Genomic DNA, 18,961 nt, shown 5'->3' with positions numbered 1-18,961 from the left:
TTATATTAAGCTTTTTGACTAAGCCCGGACGGAGCTCAACGATGTAAACCACCAATTCCAGATGACAACTTTACCTACGAACACACACTGCATAACGATAACATTGATCGACGTTTGTTAGCTTGCGAAATCCGTGAAGACGAGAATGAGAAATCTCGCGATGAATGTAAAGATTATGACACACATCTCAGGATTAGTATATAGATGTCAGGACGAGTCGATCTAAGACGCTCCTCTCTATAATTCATTCAATCTAAACAACCACAGACTAGAATCTCAATCGCCCCAACGACGGGCATCTCATCATCCAAAATGGCCCCCCAAGTGACCAACGTCGGCTTCATCGGCCTCTCCTCCCGACCGTATATAACCAGCCACGCTTTTCACTCTCGAACTCACCAAAGACTAACAACGAGGACAGCGAATGGTCCTGGGCCGTTGCCGCCCACCTCCCCTACTTCACGCACTCCAAACAATACAACCTCGTAGCCCTCCAAAACAGCTCCAAAAGGCAGTCCGTCTCCACAACCTTCCCCAAGACACCAAAGCCTACGGCAACCTCGACGCCCTCGTCTCCGACTCCGACATCGACCCCGTAGCCATAACCATAAAGGTCCAACTCCACGCCGCCGCCGTCGAAACCGCCATCCGCGCCGGGAAAAGCGCCGTCTTCTGCGAGTGGCCCCTGGTGCGGAACAGCATCGAGGCAGAGCACCTCGCGTCCCTGGCTAAAGACAAGGGAGTCAGGATATTGGTGGGCTTACAAGGGCGTTAGGAACCTGCTACCCTCAAAGCCAAAGAGCTCGTGGAGCGCGGGGACCTAGGGGAGATCCTGCAGACGACCATGATGTTCACGACTTCCTACTTCGGGCTGTTGGTTGTTTCTCTGCAATGATGGTCGAAATAGTCCGGGAAGAATTCGTAGCCTGTCTTGAGTATTGTCTGTGAATCAAGAGAGCTTGTTCAGTCAATGCTCAGCTGAAGCAGAAGTTGAAGAAGTTGGATCGTGAAACCAAAGCTTTTTGTTGCCATCTTATCATACAGGAAGTCTATACGCATCGCTGATTCCCAGTTTGTTGTACATAGTCTATTTTATTACCCTTCTATTGCCAAGTGAATCAAGTTGCTCAGTGTCTGTAAATGGCATCTGCCATCTTGACAATCTGGCACATTTCAACGGCATCGTGAACTCTGACAATATCCGCGCCGCCCTGAACAGCCGAGACGACGGTGGCTGCCGTGCCCCAAATCCGCTCCTGAGGCTTAGACACTCCGGTAAACTTGCCGACGAAGCTCTTCCGGCTGGACCCAACCAGCCAGGGGAACCCCTCCAGGCCCGGCCACGAACGCAGCTCGTCCATGTGGCGCAGGATCTCGAGGTTCTGCGGCCCCGTCTTGGCGAAGCCCAACCCGGGGTCGAGGATGATGCGCCACCGGCGCACGCCCGCGGCCTCGGCCTCGGCGACGCGTTCGAGCAGCTCACGGGCGATGGTGGGGATCAGGCCGTCCGGGTAGTCCGTCAGCGAGTTCATGGTCGCGGGGGTGCCGCGCATGTGCATGAGGCAGACGGTGCGGTTGCTGCGCGCCATGTAGGGGATCATGGCAGGGTCGAGCTGGCCGGCCGAGACGTCGTTTATGATGTCCGCGCCCGCGGCAACGGCGGCCTCGGCGACGGAGGCGCGGTAGGTGTCGATGCTGACGGCGAGGTGGGCGAGTTCGGGGAGGGCGCGGACGAGCTTGATGACGGGGAGGACGCGGGCGAGTTCCTCGTCGGCGGGTACTTCAGGGGCGGCCCGGGGCGGTGGAGCAGCCGCCCACGTCGACAATGGTGACACCGGCAGCGGCGAAGGATTTGAGGGTCGTGACGAGGTTTTGGGGGTTGTGGACGCCGCCATCGGAGAAGGAGTCCGGGGTGGCGTTGATGATGGCCATGACGTGGGTTTGGCGGCTGGATGTGAGGGCGGCGAGGGAGGGTGAGAGGCGGAGATGGGGGTGAGTGGTGAGAGGGGCGCCGCTGAGGGGGGAAGCTCGTTGAGGTAGTCCAAGGTGAGTTTCCAGGGGTTGGATGCGTAGAGAGGCTTTTCAGGAATGAGTCTGGGATGAGGTGTGTTAGTTGTCATGTCATGTGAGAGGACGTATGAGAGGACGGACTCAGCCAAAGGTCGCAGGACGAATTCTCTCTCGGGAATGCCAATGTGAGGTACGTTGAGACGAGAATGCTCAATCTTCTCATCACCATACATGAGAATATCGAGGTCAATGTTGCGGGGGCCCTTATCAATCAGCTTCTTACGGCCCAGGTTGCGCTCAATGTCCTGGAGTTCGTCGAGAAGAGCCAAAGGTTCGAGTTCAGTCTCGACCTGTATGTCATCCGATCAGTAAAAAGTCAATTGGCATAGATACGCTTTCAAGAAGTGCATGAATATCACACATGCAATCTGAAGCTCATGATGGGGGACAGAGTGAAATAGAGAGTTCAAAGAATGAGTGTCACTAACCTCACAAACTCCATTGACGAACCTATCCTGATCTAACACATACATGGGCTCCGTCTCCCACAAGCTGCTGGTACGCTTCACCTTGATGCCGCGGCGATCCATCTCGGCGCAGGCCTGCTCGATCCAGGCAACGCGGTCGCCGAGGTTGCTGCCGAGAGCGATGTAGGCCGTGCTCGGACCTTTAGGTTTGGCGGCGCCGCTGCCGCATCCACCACCGCCACTGCAGGCGCATCCACAGGCCGACCGGGTCTGGACGGCGACGGCGGACATGGCCGGCGACGGGGTCCGGCGGGAGGGCATAGTTGCTGTTGGCCGGAGGCGGGAGCGGGTGAGTAGTGCGGTGGCAGGGTTGGTGGAGGAGGGACTACCTCGTGACGAAGAAGTGCAGTACGTGCGCGAGGAGGAAGATGAGGCTATGCAGGATGTTGCAGCTGCTGGTGATGCCGTCGTGGGCTGGAACCGGACAAGTCGCGGCGTTAGGGGCTGGCGACGCGCATTGTTGCTCCGTGCTAGGGCGCAAGCTCGTGAAAAGAGGGAGGGTTGGTGACGGAGGGGGTTTGGGGGTTTCATCACGACGAAAGGGAGAAAAGGAGGCCAACGGCAAAAAGCCCACAGTCCAGTAAGGTAATATCCAATGGGTTTGTGTGTCTCTTTTGTGTTGAGGGTCACTAAGAAGGAGAGAATCTTTTCTTGCAGCCAATGAGGGTCGGGCGTGCACCGTGGTGGTCCCTTTACGATCCAGTGATTAGGTAAGACGTGGGAAACCGCGTAAAGTGCCTTTGGAGGGGTTGGACTAGGAACTAGTGTACGAAATACTAAGTATCCGTAGAATGGGCTGACCTAAGGTAAGGTAAGCTATCCTGGGTAAGGAAGACGGGGGTCGTCGTCTAGGATACCATATTGACCAAGAGGTGCAGACACTCGTCCGTCTTTTGAAAGAATCAAAGTCCGACGTGCCCGCTTGTGGTTGCAACGAGGTTTGGAAGATGGTTAGATCATGACATGATTGGAGCCGAGACAGAGTTTACGGGCTCATTTCCAAACGTTCTGGAACGGATAAAAGCGCATGGTTGACTCGGTGCTTAGGCCCGCTGTCAGACTCAGCAGTGAGCACAACTGTTTAATTCGCCCGTCGCATTCGCTGTGCGCCGTCAAGATGGGAAGGAATGACCGTGTCCGAGAGTTGAAGGGAGAGAGAGAGGGTAAACGTCAAACACGTCTCTGCTTTAGTCCCCACGAGGCCTTCCAAGACGACTCCATTTCCAATGAAAACGTGAACATGGAAAGCTCAGACCGAGGTCACCGGTCCGAGTCCGATCGATGAATCAATCACTTTTGGGGGGAGTGAGGGATGCACAATCGAGTTATGCTTTTTCGTGCTTATGTACTCCATGCTGTACCTTGTGCTCCTGTGGCCCTTGTGCGACGTGCCCTTGTGAAATTGTCCCGCTTTCTGGAGGCTGGCACGCTGGAAGTGACCCTCGGCATCTCTCAGGTTCCCCAGATCCACCCCGCTGGACTGACCCGCCTTGCCCAAACAGGCTTAGTTCCTGAGGTCACAGGCGAACCTCGGTCCAGGACTCCCAGCAGGGGCGCATGGCAACGCTACTCCGCCCCTTCTTCCCCAGAAACCAAAAGTGCCTTTGATGCCGAGCGCTACTACCACCGGAACCCTTTAAACCGCCGATTGCCAGATCTCACCTCTTCCACAAGATTTACCTGCTTTCTCCTTCATCTACTACTCCTCTTCCCAGGCCAAATTTCTTCGTCTGTACAGCTTCACGACCTGATATACCCAGATCTTTTTTAGCATTTATCACATCCAGTAACACAGGCACAATGGCGTCACCTCGTAAGTAACCTATCCTGCTATTCGGGCCTTGCCTGTCACATGCGACAGATGGTTCGCCCCGGAGCCACTGCTGACACGTTCCCGCGATAACAGAGCAAATCCGCACTCCCATCACCGATCTTTTCAAGATCAAGCACCCGATCTTGCTTGCCGGCATGAACGTAGCTGCCGGCCCCAAGTTGGCTGCTGCCGTTACCAACGCCGGTGGTCTTGGTGTCATTGGTGGTGTCGGCTACACCCCGGACATGCTGAAGGAGCAGATTGCAGAGCTCAAGGAGTACCTGGTTGACAAGAACGCCCCCTTCGGTGTTGATCTGCTTCTTCCCCAGGTCGGTGGCAGCGCCAGAAAGACCAAGTAAGCAAAGAGCCCACAAACCCCACGTGTTTGCTAGAGAAGCTGGCGCGCATGTGTCGCACCTACAACCTTTAACCGAGGCTAATTTCTCGTGCTTTAGCTACGATTACACCAAGGGCAAGCTCGACCAGCTCGTCGACATCATCATCGAATCGGGCGCCAAGCTCTTCGTCTCTGCTGTCGGTGTCCCTCCCAAGCACGTCGTCGACAGACTCCACGCTGCCGGCATCGTCTACATGAACATGATCGGACACCCCAAGCACGTCCAGAAGTGCCTCGACCTCGGCGTCGACATTATCTGCGCCCAGGGTGGTGAGGGTGGCGGTCACACTGGTGACGTCCCTACCACCGTTCTCATCCCCGCCGTCGTCGACCTCTGCAAGAACACCAAGAGCCCTCTCCTCAAGGGCCCCGTTCAGGTCATCGCCGCCGGTGGTATCCACAACGGTCAGCTTCTGGCTGCTGCCCTCATGATGGGTGCCGGTGCCGTCTGGGTTGGAACCCGTTTCATCCTCACTGATGAGGCCGGTGCCCCCGAGGCGCACAAGGAAGCTGTGCGCACCGCTGGCCACGACGACAACATCAAGACTCTTATCTTTACCGGTCGCCCCCTTCGTGTACGCAAGAACCCGTACATTGAGAACTGGGAGACGGAGCGCCAGCAGGAGATCAAGGAGCTCACAGCCAAGGGTGTCATCCCCTACGAGGCCGACCTCGAGAAGCTCATGAACTCTGGTGACGGTGAAGGCAGCGGCGAGAGCGGCAGCGACGACAATGCCGCCGAAGTCGATATTGACGACGCCCTCGACCAGTTCCGCCCCTTCCTCATGGGTAAGGCCGCGGCTGTATGTAACGAGAAGAAGCCCGCCAAGGCAGTCATGGACGAGTTCGTAAACGACGCCGTTGCATGGCTCCAGAAGGGCAACAAGATGATTGCCAAGTTGTAAATTGTTAAAAGCGTAATGTTCTTGTTTTAGTTGGTCGCATATTTGGGTGGGCGCCAAGGGGAAGCCTATGCCTGGCGCCTCCCAAGGGCCTGGAGTTATGAGGCTCTTGTTTTGTATATTTGAGATGACCTGAGATGGATGATCGCTAGCATATCATGAAATGACCTGCAAACTTCTCTTCATACAAGCTCACATTATTTCTCTGTGACGCCATCACCCGCTGCTCAACTTTTGGAGAAATGGAAGGAAAAGAAAAACCCTAGAGTTGCAGAGGCAGAGAACCGATGTCAGTTGACATACAGTCTGTGCTCGACATCAAATTGATTTATTTAATTTTCGCTGACAAGTGGCCAGTTAGAAAATGGGACGTGACTGGAACGTCTGACCCCCAAAATCGCAACGTGTTCTCGCACTCTCTTGCGCTCAGCTTTTGTAGAGTTTCCGCCCCAGTCACGCGTGAACACGATGGACCCTGGAAGGCTAAGCGCGGAAGTGGATACTTCACATGCTTTCCCTACCTTAACCTATTTCTCGCTCCACACATGTTCGCTCCACACATGTTCTCAGCCGCAGATCGCTATATCCAGCGCCAAGACAAGAGAAGCCAGATAACACATAGTAAAGTATGGTGATGAAGCTCAATTCTATTCATTCATACTTATGTATTAGACCCAAACCAACCAAGCAAGTGACAATCACTCCCCCGTCGCCGGCTCTGTCTGTACGCCTCATATGCCGGGATGCAATCAAGTCTCAGAAAGTCCTCAGCATGCGTCTTCTCCTCCCTTCCTAACCTTGAGACCCAACAACGACCCTCCGGGCTCACTTGATAAGCAGTCCGTTGTAAAAAGCACACAAGGTATCCTTTTTTTCGCGTCCGCCTGCCATTGTCCAACGTTCTGCTTTCGTACCTTCCAACTCCCCTGGCGTATGGCATTCGTCCCTCTAAACAGTGAGAGGGGACCTTGGGATATGGCCGCTTTCTATATCTTGATGGCAAAGTGAAATTCAAATTTCAATTCTGTCGTCTCCAGTGACGTTGCTGTTGTGTCATGTCGAACCGCTCAGCTTCCGAGGTAAGCGCGGATGGCACCCTGCAGCTTCTGGCTGGCCTCGCCGGCCAGCTGGCCAAGGTTCTCCAAGTCGTCGCCAGCGGTAATACCGAATCTACGAATGAAGTCCTTGGCGGCGCCCTCGAGGTCACCGTACTCCTCTTGCGGCTCATCCTCGGGGCGGCCAAAGTATGCGTTGGACGAGATGGAGGTTGCCCCCTCGAAACCTTGTAGACGAGTCTTCGCCTCGGCCTGTTGATTGGGGTCGAAGGAGCCCTTGCCGAAGAACTCGTCAGAAGAGATACCCTTCTGAGCGCCAAACTTGCTGCGTGCGTAGTTCTCGCTCTCATCTGCATTACTGTTAGTTGCGCGCTCGTTTTAGCAGATTGAGTTCCTTACCCTCAGTCTTGGCCTTAATGGGGCCAACGGAACCGAAGCCTCCTGTTCCAGCCTTCTTGGGCGCTGCGGCGGCACCCTTGGCTCCACCGACCATGCCGAAGCCCAACTTGCGAACACCCATGCCCAAACGCTCCATCTCGGCGTCAGACTTTTGACGGGTATGGCTGGATGATCCGTATCCACCCGAAGGGGCAGCGGGGGTAGGAGCCGCGACAGCATCCACCTTGGCAGCCTTTTTCTCCTCTTCAGCCTCGGGGTCATAGCCAAGCTTCTCGATGCGCTCCGCCTCTTCCTTGGCCTTCTTCTCGGCCTCGTCGAAGTCGATGATATCAGCCGTGACCTTCTTGACCCCAAGCTTGGGGGCCTTCTTAGCTCCCAAGATGTTGGCCTTGCGGGGTCCGGTGGAGGTTGTAGTCTTGCGCAGGGCAGCAGAGGTGGTTACGCGGCCGGTAGTGGGCTTGTTATCGCCTTCCGTTTTGGACAGGGGCGAGGAGGATCGTGCAATATCCTTACCGGCACCGTTGTTGGCGTTGAGGAAGGGGGAGGCGGTTCGGCCGACAGTCGGGGGAGTCGAAGTGCGAGAGATCGGGGGCGTAGGCTTCTTGATGGAGGGCTTATCCCAGGATGAGAAGAAATCATCGTCAGGCTCGCCAGCGGGAGTAGAGGTATCGGCGTCGGTGGCGTCGGTGATGACAACCTCGCCGGGGTATCTGTCTCGTCAGCCTATCTCGCATTCAAGAAGGACAATTTGTATACTCACTCTTGAGCGTCTCTTGCCGCGCGGCGCTTCAGCTCGTCCTTGTACTTGGTGGCAGCGCTGGACTGATACTTGGTCTTGGGGTCCTTGCTGTTGAGGGCAGCAGTACCTCCATTTTGCTGGAAGAACTTGGTAGCTGACTCATTGCCGCCAACCTTCATCACACGCAGCTGATCCCACTGCCATTCTGTCGTAGAGGTCAGTCAAGGGAGGGAAAGATAGGCGGTGGTCGGGTACACGTACGGTCGAGGTTGGTGGATCGGACGAAGGAGATATGGACACCGAGGTTTCGGTGGTTAGACGAGCAGTCGAGGCAGAGGTAGATGCCAAAGGGGACTGAGGTCCATGTTGGGTATTTGGCACCGCAATCGAAGCAGATCTGTAGTGTGCGCAAGTCAATCAACACTGCACAACATAACAAACTTTGGGCATAAAGGGGTGCAGGGTGTTGGGCATACCTTGTTCGCAGGCTTAGTCTTCAATTTCTCAAAGATCTTGAGCGACTGCTGCTTGGAAGCGAGTGCAGCCATCGTGACGATATTAGCAGCAATTCAGTTGTGTGCTTCTGGGCCTGGAGTTGAAAGCGCAACCGGTTGCGAAGGCCGTGATATCAAAGGGAGCGAAAGAGGGTGCAGGTTGCGGGTACAGAAATGATGCGCAAGCGAGAGCGAGGCAGGGAGCGGAGTTATCTGAATTTCGTGTCCAAAAGTTCAGGAGGCAGTCGCCGCCCTTGGGTGAAGTGGCATGTAGCCAGAACGCTAGACCTAAATGGGCTAGATCAATTCCCCCACAGTGGGTTGGCGATTGGGATTCTGCCAAGGGCGGTCAGGAGGCTTTTGCAGAGCTCGCCCAGACCAGCTACATGGGGAGCTCCAACTTTCGACTGCCGAGCTCTTTTCGACCACTACCGTACCCTGCTTGCTGCGGTTGTACGATGGCTGACGTCCAACCACCATGATGAAGACGACTACCTGTTCGAATGCGATCCGCGCAACTACGAGACTGGGTCTTGCGCCCCGACTACAACCTCTGCTACTCCAGCGAAGCTATGCGACGCAATATGGTCTCGGAACGACCGCCTCGACAACTAGCTCGAAACGGAAGAAGGTCACGCCATTCAACGACAATGGATCGGTACCTTGGTCGCGGCTTTCTGGAGGAGAAAAGGCAGCCAGGGCGACCCAGCAGACCTTCAATTTTGGCCTGATTCTGGCTTGTATCGCAGTGACGGCGAGTCAAATGACTTCTACCCCGCGGCAACTAGTAGCTAACGATGGATGTGGTCTAATAGGGCGGAGTTGCATATGTTTTGTGGACAGATGTCTTCTCTCCGGACAGTAAAACCGCTGTCTTCAACCGAGTCGTCGACAAGATCAAGGCTGATCAGAAGTGCATCGAAATGCTGGGAGATTCGAAGAAGATTGTTTGCCATGGCGAGGAAACATATAACAAGTGGCGACGAGCCCGTCCGATTGCGTATGTCGCTCCTCCCATGACTAGGACTGTATAAATCTAACTCGAGCAGCTCTACTATCAACACGGATTCGAGAGGCCACGAGCATATGCTGATGCACTTCCATGTAGAGGGGCCCCTCAACAGGGGCGTGGTTTACCTGCACATGATCAAGACGCCCATCTCTGGCGAATTTGAATACAAGTACCTCTACGTTGATGTCAGAGGGCACCAGCGACACTACCTCGAGAACGCAGACACGGCGACCGGTTCTGGAAAGAAAGGCGTCAGATTCCTCGGCATCAACTGGGGATGATGCCGACACGCCAAAGGGCAGTGTGTTGAAACAAGAGCATGTACGAGAAGCATTTCCTTGTAGTGTAAGATATCAGCATCCTTGCCAAGGCTTGGAGGGCATGCAGCACATGTATTCATCTAGTCGATTGTTTTCAGCTTGGCATCGTTATATCGTAATTCATGATGTTGCTCCAAGAGCCTCCCTCTCGCCACCTTCACACAACACAACTCTATGTAAGTGCGACTAAGTCTAAGAATGGACATTTGCCCTTGTTCATTCCATTACCATTCCGATCAGACACAAGTGGTTCTATCATCTACTACTACCAGGGTCATGCCATAACTGTACCAGGCACCGCACGCCTTACTCTCCTTCCTTACCACCATAATTCAGGGATAGGTAACACAAACTTCCCATCTGCCTATCCTCTCGCCATGTAACGAGACCTTGTCATTTCTCCTCAATGGCCTGTCCCTCATTCGTTTTTGGTGATGCCACTGAGAGTCTGGTTGCAATGACGCCACTAGCTGCGTTGGGTGTTGTTCGACCTGTGGCGTTAGATTTCTGAGGCTCACCAACCTGCTGACCAGCTCCGAGAACCGAGCTGGGGGTGTACGTTGCAGGAATGTTTGCCGCTACGGTCTTCTTAGCCTCGTGGTAGAGACTGAAGCAATGGATGAGAGCCTGGTCAACAGACATGTTCTCCGGGACAATACCAGTGTCAAGAATCTGTTTGAGGTGGTCTTCGACCTCGTCGAATTCCGCCTGGTCGGAGCGGTAACGGTCAGGCAGTCCGCTGTTGTGCAAAAGTGCGAGTATTCCAGCATTGATAGTGTTCGTAGCCGCAATTATGGTGATGGGAGTGCCGTTCTTGAAAGACATGGAACCGATTGCGGTAAGGATTGCTCCGAGAATGATCTGAAGAATGTAGGCAACCCATCGAATGGAGCTCATGCCATGGTACATGTAGAAATACTTGGTCCGATGCCAGATGACATCTCGGTACAGTCCATTAGGGATACCTTTGGGCGGATAATACCAGCAGGAAGGATGAAGGGCAATGTGGCCTTCAGTATCATTGACACCGCCGATTCCATGAGCAACGATGGCCCATTCAGAGGGAGTAAGAAAGCGATATCTAACCCGATGTTGCTTCTGCTTCTTTGAGAGAGGCCGAAACGAAGACTGGTTAGGCTCGTCTGAGCTCTTCGAAGTGTCAGGCCGTGTGTTGTCATTATCCATCTCGGCTTCGATGCCGTCGAGCTGCAGAGGAGGGAGTTCTCGCATGACTATAGTCTAGGTGGTGCGAAGGAGAGGTGAGTGGAGAATTGGAGAGGATCGGATGTAGCCACTGGTCTCTCAAAAAGTCAGTCCAGCTCTGTTACAGACCATTGTGGATACAGAGACTTACATGATGGCCTCGTGCGAGACAATGATCTAGTGACACAGCCGCGTCTCGAGAAGGGGAACCTAGGATGACGAAGGAGGACAAGTTGGAATCGTACGGAACATATTCACCATGGGAATACCAAAAACAGCAGGGGATCATGCTACAAATCGGTACGGTCCATGCTTATAGAAGATGTTGGCCGGCGTTCCTTCCAACTGCCCTCGTGTGCCAACATTCATCGTCAAGCACAAGTCAACATCGCCTTCCTTCAACCGACTGGGTTCTTGCGGATTGTAGCCCTTCCACAAGAACGGCAATAAGTATTATCATAATCGGAAAGAACCTCAATGCCGTCTTTACGACACCTATCAAGGGATAGTCAGGGAAGGTAGGTAGCGACCGTCTGCATAGCATGGACATCTGTTCCTTCCGTCAATTGACTTGATAGCTTTGCTTTCATGGAAGGAATTGAGGCAATTGAAGAGTGCTTTTGCAGACAATGACCTTGAGACATGCCTGGTGCATGAGACACGATACCTCGCCACCGTCTTTCCCTGTCGTGGTTTCGAGTGAGGCCCTTCCACGCTCGCTTGCCGGGTGACTCAACACACCGCCCGCACCAAGCCATTCACCTCACGTCTTCGACCTCATCCCAACCACAAACCGTTCAATCTCATTTCAATTTCAATAGAGATTAGTCCAACCAGAAGACATCAACAGTCAGGCCGATTGATCAAGTGGTAAGATCCTTGCTTTGGATTTGATGAAATATCTGCAAGAGTCCCGCGTTCGAACCGCGGATCGGCCCCTTTTTGATGGCTATATCATGCTGCAAAATCTCCGATCATTCATCTAAGGCATAGTGAGCATGTTGAATTGAGTCAGACGGTCTCTGGTTGCTCCGCGACCTATGGGTCTATTGTCAACTTGGCTATGTGGTACAACAGGAGCATTCATCGTTCTCACATAATAATCGAAGGCTACCTAGAGCAACACGATATTGCTATGAACAACTTAAGGGTCTCCCCTTGTCTGAAAGTAAAGATTTATATGTAAATACTATGAGATCAGACTCATACTGTGAATTTGCTTTCTTCGGGTCTCGTAGTGAAGTCGTTGCTCAGTTGGATAGGGCATTGAGTGTGGCAATGAGTGTGGCAATGAGTACCGTCACTCAAAAGAAATTTGCAGTTTTAGACATGATTTCTCATTCGAAGGAGTTGGTCTTTGACAAAACTATGCGGTATGATCAGTTTTGTTGACGGAAAATGTTCGCATGTGCTTCTTCTAGCCGAATGTAATAGTTGGGTAGATCTACTAATAGCAGGTCTAAGAAAACTCAACACCCGTCATACATCATTTCATTCATAATGACTATTATTCTATAGCTTTCTCATAATCTTACAAGAAGGTCTACCTTCGTATCTCTGTGCCAAGGCTCTGACCAGGCGGTCGAAGACTTGCTGCAGCCTAAAATCCCATCACCAACTCCAATGCACTTGCACCAAAACCCGACGGACGCGCATGCTCTATCTCTACGACAAATTCGGCGCTCAGAACCATCCCTCCCATTCCAGGCTTGATCTGATGCAAATGGTCAGACGAGTGCTGCGCATCTCACTGCTTGGCTCCCTCACGGCCGCGTAAGCGCCGTGAGCAGCGCGGCTGACACAGACCCTCCTGATTCGCCGACGCTGCATTTCAGCTCTGTTGCCTAGAAGCAAGCCCCTCCAAAAGTCCAAAGAAACAACTTCGCAAATTCCCCTCTCTCATGCCTCCAGCACGCTTCCGATGCAGCGTTCGTTCATATCAAAGGAAAGCCCCTCAGGCAGCAAACTTGTAAGACCAGGCGGGAGGGGTTCGTAGGTAGATTGACGTCAAAACAAAAGACCCTTGATGCGAGGCATATTCAGTGGATAGCGGCCCAGATATGGTAGGGCTGGAAGAGAGACATATATGTAATATTGTCCATCCCGACCTTGGTCAGGCAGACTCTCTGTACAGCCACAGTCTACCATTAAATCGCTTACAAGTTTCCCAACCCTTAGTCGACTTGTCTGCCTCTTTAACTTCGTGTTCCTTGGCGCCCGCCAGTCGCATTTCGTCTCCTTCCAATGTGCATCCCACGTCCACGCAGACACACAACGCAATCCACCTTCCCCATCACAAAGCTCCCCTACCAGCGCCTCGATTCCCTCCCCGACGCCCCCGCATGGTCCCCAAACCCACCGCCGTCGGAACCGTTGCCGTCATGCCCACATCGCCGGCCCGGACACCGGCTCTCGCCAACCCGCCAGCCTCCTCCTCCTCCCGCGTATCGCTCCAGCACGAGCGCCTCCTCCTCGAGCTCCTCCCCTTCAAAGACGTCACAAAATTCCACGACTGGCTCGACAGCAACTTTGTCCGCGGTCCTTGGAACGAGTTCAACGCAGACTTCCTCTCCCGCGCCATCGCCGACGTCGCCGCCGCGGGCCCCACCGGCGGCGGCCAACCGCCCGGTCCCAGCGCCGTGCCGGAGCCGGAGAAAATCCGCACGGCCCAGGCGGCGCGGGAGGCGCTCAACGGCCGCAAGGCCAAATTCTGCGTCTACCGCCCGGACAAGAGCGCGTGGACGGCCGAGGACCACTACGTGCGCTTCATCGTCACGCTCGTCGCGGACAACATGCTGCAGAACCTGTGGTACGAGTCCGAATGGAAGAAGAAGGGGCTCGACATTGCAAAGGCGGCGTATGAGGTGCTCATCTTTCTCAAGGCGACCATGGTGTACGCGGACCCAAATCCGCCGAGTTACTCGGCATGATACCCCACGGTTTCAGGATTATGGTCCATGTTGTTGGGAGTTTTTGGTCTCTGTCTCTTGCATTAGTGCGGGTTGGGAAGTGTGGTGTCTGTAAGAATCGTTGGATGGGACTGTAATCGGTGCAATGGCGTTTTCTTACGGCGTATCAACGGCGTCTTTTTTGTTATCTGGCCTATTTTCCCTCTCTCCCTTAGCAAGCATTGGGAGCGATTTGGGTTTATGGGAGGGTTCGGCCAATCGTAGTCGTCCTATTTTGGGTACATTCAATCTACAAAACGAAACTGTCTCGAGAAACATTTCACATGCCGAGCAATCATCGGCTGATAAGCTTCTCACGTCAACGCCCGATTCTAATGTAAAGTTCGGAGCCCCTCCCCGGCCTTGTTCGAAAGCACATGTTACTTCCGTCTTACAGAGAGAGGAACTTCCTGGCTGCCTTTCCGTTACGGCGCTATGTCGGTGTGAAAAGTCCGGAATGTGCTTCCGGAGCCAATGTGAAGCTGTGGTGCTTGGGTCATCCCGCGAAGAAAATGGCATATTACCTTCATGTCTGGAAAGGGACTCAGATATCATCAGCTCACAGTCTCTATTGTGATGGATAAGGACCCATGCCATTCTGGCCACAACATGGCGTCGACATGTGCTTGAGAAAGAACGGAATGAGTACCATTGACTTTTGACAAAAGCCCATACTCGTACCCGTAGCCTTAGCTTCCTCACATGAATGCTTTCCACATTCCAATTTCAAGGCCGAGGCCGAAACGAGGGAATGCCGTCATATCCTTAACAAGAAAGCTTCTCCTCAACACATGGCAATGATTCCGATTGCTAGCAAAATCATCAATCATGCAATTGACTTGCCGAGAATCGAGTATCTGCCACGAGGGACTCCGGGAAGAAGGTCTCGACCTTTCCCTTCGTCGGGAAGTCTGTTATTTTGTTCTTCATGCGGCATGAGCACACTTCAAGGAAGCATGAGCATGAGCATGAGCCAGCTCTAATATTGCGGGGCGAACGGAGGGGTGAAGGGGAAAGGTAGGGGCTTAGAGACATCATTCAGCAAAAAAATGCTGTTCAGTTAACATGTGATGGTGTTGATAGAACGTCCACCCTGGGCAAAAGAGGGCACTGACGTAAGGTTTCCTCCGTTGGAAGTGCGGAGGAACAGAGAGCCGCAACCACCACACCGGCACCGCCAGCCCTCTCTTCCCGACTTGCCGTAGACTTCCCGAGGCGAAACATGACAAACCGTGTCCCGATGAACTCTCTGAAAGTTTTCGATCCAAACTGGAAGAAAGCAAAAATCCAGTAGTTTCAATATGCGCACGCCCCCTTCCCTCGCCTTCCCTCCATGAGTCGTTGGGCGAGTGAAAAGGAAGCCGAGCATACCTGCCGTGGCCGCTCAAAAGAAATAAAAATAAAAATAAAAAACAGGCTCAACGTCTCAATACCCTCGGTTACTTTTGCCTTTGAACGTCGACGGAATTCCTTCTGGGGCAATATGTGCGAAAGACCAATTGAGCCCTGTTCTTTCTTACTCTGTGCGAAAGCTTCCGAGAAACCCAAATGAACAAGAAAACGGTCGACCATCATCCCATTTCGACGTTGTCTTGATCACCGTTATAAGAGCAGTCCACGGTTACACCTGCAACTGGACCAATGCCTTTCGGGCCAGAAAGAATGTTGTAATTGCGACTTCAGCTTTAGCCATTGCTATTGTATATTTGCCTCCTTTCAGTACCACGAGAAACAGCGGTCTAGAATCTCATTGTCTCCCGCATATGCGGGATGAGAGTCGGAGACACGGGGGGGTTATCGAGCGACAAGCAGCCAAGATGTGTAAATGGGCAAACATACGCAACATTGGAATCCAATTCCGGTAAGAGAAGACGTCTCTCTTTCCTGTTTCCGTATCACCGAGCACTTAGCGAGCTGCTCCGGCGGTGATAGGGGAGAGGGACTCTAGGGAGTAGAGGAGAAAGTAACCTGAGGGTGTGTTGACGGGCGGGCGGGGAAGCGGGATGTGTGCATGATCGCTGCAAGTCATCCGCTGCAAGGTTGGTAACTCTACTCATCCTACTGTTACGCAAGCAAGTCTGCCCTTTGATCCTGAATACGAGTTTCTGTTTCTATTGTTTCTTTCTCATTGTGCTTGTGCTATACTCATCCATCATGTACTCACACCATACACTCTCATGGGTCTAGGCGTTCCTTGGACTCAGCCTTTGTTTGGAATCAAACCACTGCCGAGTACTCAAAGTATCTATAAAAAAATACACCCAATCTAGAAACAAAACCCGTACTTGAAGATCTCGGCAGTAGTCGCGGTAACGCGGGCCAGCGGGAGCGGCGGTGTTGGGGGAGGTAGGTGGCACTGGGGCCATCGAACGACTCCAGGCGGGGTGCCACGGAGTCAAACTGCGGAGAGACAACTGTGGAGAAAACTGCGGAGACAACAACGAACGAGAAGCAATGTTGTCAAAGACTTCGTAGGCATCAAGCAGAGGCGCAACGCATATACCGGTACCTAAAACAGCCTAAATCGTGAGAGAGAGAAAAGACAAAAACCGAGCCAATCCTATAGACCAAGTCAAGTCAAGCAACGCTGCCTGTCGATGCATAGCAACAGAGGAGAGTCTAGAATGAGGTCCTGTTGCAGAGTTGCGGGCACCGTCACATTGTGGCTCCCGCCAATGAAGGCTGGAAGCCGGGGTGAGTCCAGTCGAACTCGTTGCTTAGTCTTGCCTTTGCTATGCCATTGATCTCTTGAGTCTGAACCTCGCGGCTCTCGCTCTTTGAGCGCTATTATCTTGGCTGTGATCGGTGGTAGTCGTTCGTCTTCGCTGCTGCAGCCGCCGCCGCGGAAAGCCGGGAAACATGGAGCCAGGGTAAGACGACGTCCGCACGATTAAGCGGCGTTGTGGGCTGACCAAGGAGCGGGAGGCGCCTACAGTCCTGCATCAAAAATCGTCTCAAGTCCTGATGTCACCCTCCACTCCTCGAGTCCCTATTGCTCGCTGCGCGCTGTACGGAGTCACATCTCCAAGTGGGCTGGCTGGCTGGCTGGCAAGGAGGCCGTTTATGCAGGACCACGAAAATTTGGGACCGGGCATACAGCCCGTTCTCGTCCACAGGCTCTGAGAGGTACGAATAGCTATGCAGAAAGAAAGAGGGGCCTTTGCCACCATCCCCGCGGTTGCATCGGTATATGCGACCCGCGGCGAATGGGCGATCTGTGCAGTAGCTTCTTTCCCTGAAGGTCGCCCGCCCAGTTGTGTCTGCAGCTTTTTGGAGGCTCAGAGAGGCTGAGATACGCGTTCTCCTTGTTAGAAGCGGTTAGAAGAGACGCAAGCACCTGCTTCGCGTTGCAGTTTGTACACGCAAGAGTGCTGTGGCTCCGATTTTCTCCGGAGCTGAAGGTCTGTGGCTATATTGTTTACTTGTTCATTGCTTGTGACGGCGTGAGCCTACGGCTGCAGAAGCAGAAGGACAATATGTGAACTGGCCGTAATCGGTTGCAGATGGTTGACTATGATGGTGGTGGTTGCCATCGACGATGTCATATCGAATATGTGACCTTCTCGATGCGGAGAAAGAAAGAAGGGCGGGTTGGAGGGGAAAGGGCACCAGTGGCACGGTCGATCTGCTCCCCCAGATCAGATCACTCAATCTAGACCTCCCTCTTGTTTGTTTAGATAATGCCGCCACCTGGCTTGTCTGTGATATACTACAGAGCGGTTCCGCTGGCTGGTGCGGTTAGGAGATACATCACACACAGATAAGGAAATATCGGCTGATGATGGGTAGAAACATAGTTTCAGGCGGACCGCAACTTGAGATTTTTCCTGTTTCCTTCTCTCCGGCGTCAGCCGATAGGACCTCGGCTTGGTACAGCCGACCCGGGGGTGCTGCGGCGGCGGAAGGGGAGGAGGGACGGCATTGTGCAGTAGTTTAGTTGGGTGTTGCTCCTCTGTACAAACGAATAGGCGCACCTACTATTCTACCTTGAAGCTGGAGTCTCGTTGCATTGGGGGCTGTGGGTGTTGGCCTAGGATCTGGATTGGCTACCTGGCGTTTAATGTCTCGGTTTTTGGCAAGATCGTAAGATGGAATATGGCCTTAGGTTTTCATGTTGTATTATCCGTACGAGCAAAGAAAACAAGCGGAGAAGGGAAAACTGGCTGGGGCAAAAGGGCGGGGAACGCGGGAATTACTTGCGGCTCGCGAGGTGCAATTTGAACGTTTGTTCAAACTTCAACGTCCCATTGATGCCAGGTTTCCGCTTCGGTTCAAGTTTGTGACTCAACCCAGCAGTGATGCAACAGCAGAGGGTCCATGGTATGTACTCATGGATGCTATGAGTGCAATACACAATTGGGACAAGTCTTTACGCAGCTTATACATGCCCTTCAAAGTTGTTCAATTGCTCGCTTGATTATCTGCGGGGGTTTGCGCGTTTGGGCTGAAGAGCGAATTGCTATGAATAATGGCGCAAGAGAGAGCCAAGGGTAGAAATGGCATCATCACCCCGAGACAAGTACAAATAAAAAAAAAATTAAAAAAATTCAGAGCTTGGTCCATAACTTGCAGGATTGACTTGCACCTAGCAAGCCAGCACAGATTTCCGGTGCGGGCTCTATAGTGAAGGTGAACCCTGCTGAGCCCGCCGGAGAATAATAAATGAAAGATGTACGTACGATATACGTGAGTTGCAGCCCGGCCATGTGAGAATACCTTCACAAAAGTCAGGGCCAATACCAAATGCCAATGCCAATGCTTGATGCCAGTGGTTCCGGACGGGGGAGAGATCCACTGGCTTATGTCACCCTAATTGAGTGGAGAAGGAGGCTACTTCAGTCTGGAGTCGATAAGCAAGGTACACTATGTGCGGATCCGCAGCGGCATTAAAAAAATCAAGAGGCTGAAAATCAGACAAGAGAGAAATATGAGGTGCCTCAAACTCCGGACTCCAGTCCAGTCTCCAGAGAGGGAATTTTCACCTGCCAGCGCGAGAGGGAAAAAAGTAGGGAAGACAGGGGATCGCCCGTCGCAGGGCTGTGACTTGTTCATTGCAGGGACCGGGAAGCAGGGCAAGTACCTTCTGCTGTGGACGGGAGGTGTCAAGAAAGGGGCGTGGACATAGCAAAACGTGCTCGGAAG

The 18,961-nt window shown here is 53.2% G+C and overlaps 7 protein-coding genes and 1 non-coding gene across 8 annotated transcripts; 5 read left to right on the top strand and 3 right to left on the bottom strand.

Moving 5' to 3' along the window:
• Positions 1-312: 312 nt before the first annotated feature.
• On the top strand, positions 313-775 carry N0V96_006921 (uncharacterized protein; the record flags this gene model as incomplete). Its single annotated transcript, XM_053192387.2, has 2 exons — positions 313-362; positions 490-775. 2 exons carry the CDS (start codon positions 313-315, stop codon positions 773-775), a joined length of 336 nt encoding a protein of 111 aa, XP_053050151.2.
• Positions 776-1,127: 352 nt separating this feature from the next.
• Positions 1,128-2,798, bottom strand: FOL1 (trifunctional dihydropteroate synthetase; the record flags this gene model as incomplete). The annotated part of the gene is made up of 3 exons (XM_053192386.2): positions 1,128-2,094; positions 2,152-2,360; positions 2,499-2,798. The coding sequence occupies 3 exons, from the start codon at positions 2,796-2,798 to the stop codon at positions 1,128-1,130; spliced, it is 1,476 nt and encodes a 491-aa protein (XP_053050150.2).
• A 1,539-nt stretch (positions 2,799-4,337) lies between these two features.
• N0V96_006919 (uncharacterized protein) lies at positions 4,338-5,652 on the top strand (the record flags this gene model as incomplete). The annotated part of the gene is made up of 3 exons (XM_053192385.1): positions 4,338-4,350; positions 4,444-4,705; positions 4,806-5,652. The coding sequence occupies 3 exons, from the start codon at positions 4,338-4,340 to the stop codon at positions 5,650-5,652; spliced, it is 1,122 nt and encodes a 373-aa protein (XP_053050149.1).
• A 1,064-nt stretch (positions 5,653-6,716) lies between these two features.
• Positions 6,717-8,390, bottom strand: GLO3 (ADP-ribosylation factor GTPase activating protein, ER-Golgi transport; the record flags this gene model as incomplete). Its single annotated transcript, XM_053192384.2, has 5 exons — positions 6,717-7,054; positions 7,104-7,813; positions 7,864-8,047; positions 8,104-8,239; positions 8,319-8,390. 5 exons carry the CDS (start codon positions 8,388-8,390, stop codon positions 6,717-6,719), a joined length of 1,440 nt encoding a protein of 479 aa, XP_053050148.2.
• A 427-nt stretch (positions 8,391-8,817) lies between these two features.
• TIM21 (mitochondrial import inner membrane translocase subunit tim21) lies at positions 8,818-9,629 on the top strand (the record flags this gene model as incomplete). Its single annotated transcript, XM_065757865.1, has 3 exons — positions 8,818-8,994; positions 9,152-9,336; positions 9,386-9,629. 3 exons carry the CDS (start codon positions 8,818-8,820, stop codon positions 9,627-9,629), a joined length of 606 nt encoding a protein of 201 aa, XP_065613388.1.
• Positions 9,630-10,061: 432 nt separating this feature from the next.
• On the bottom strand, positions 10,062-10,898 carry N0V96_006916 (uncharacterized protein; the record flags this gene model as incomplete). Its single annotated transcript, XM_065757864.1, has 1 exon — positions 10,062-10,898. The coding sequence occupies one exon, from the start codon at positions 10,896-10,898 to the stop codon at positions 10,062-10,064; it is 837 nt and encodes a 278-aa protein (XP_065613387.1).
• Positions 10,899-11,724: 826 nt separating this feature from the next.
• N0V96_006915 lies at positions 11,725-11,809 on the top strand. Its single transcript has one exon. It is a non-coding gene; the product is annotated as a tRNA-Pro (tRNA).
• A 1,404-nt stretch (positions 11,810-13,213) lies between these two features.
• N0V96_006914 (uncharacterized protein) lies at positions 13,214-13,801 on the top strand (the record flags this gene model as incomplete). The annotated part of the gene is made up of 1 exon (XM_053192382.2): positions 13,214-13,801. The coding sequence occupies one exon, from the start codon at positions 13,214-13,216 to the stop codon at positions 13,799-13,801; it is 588 nt and encodes a 195-aa protein (XP_053050146.2).
• Between the last annotated feature and the right edge of the window lie 5,160 nt (positions 13,802-18,961).

The sequence above is a fragment of the Colletotrichum fioriniae genome (assembly GCF_027942845.1).
Source record: "Colletotrichum fioriniae strain IMI 355084 chromosome Unknown scaffold_8, whole genome shotgun sequence".
Lineage (NCBI taxonomy): Eukaryota > Fungi > Ascomycota > Sordariomycetes > Glomerellales > Glomerellaceae > Colletotrichum > Colletotrichum fioriniae.
The sequence above is the reverse complement of the archived record's forward strand: the minus strand, read 5'-3'. Positions and strand labels throughout refer to the sequence as shown.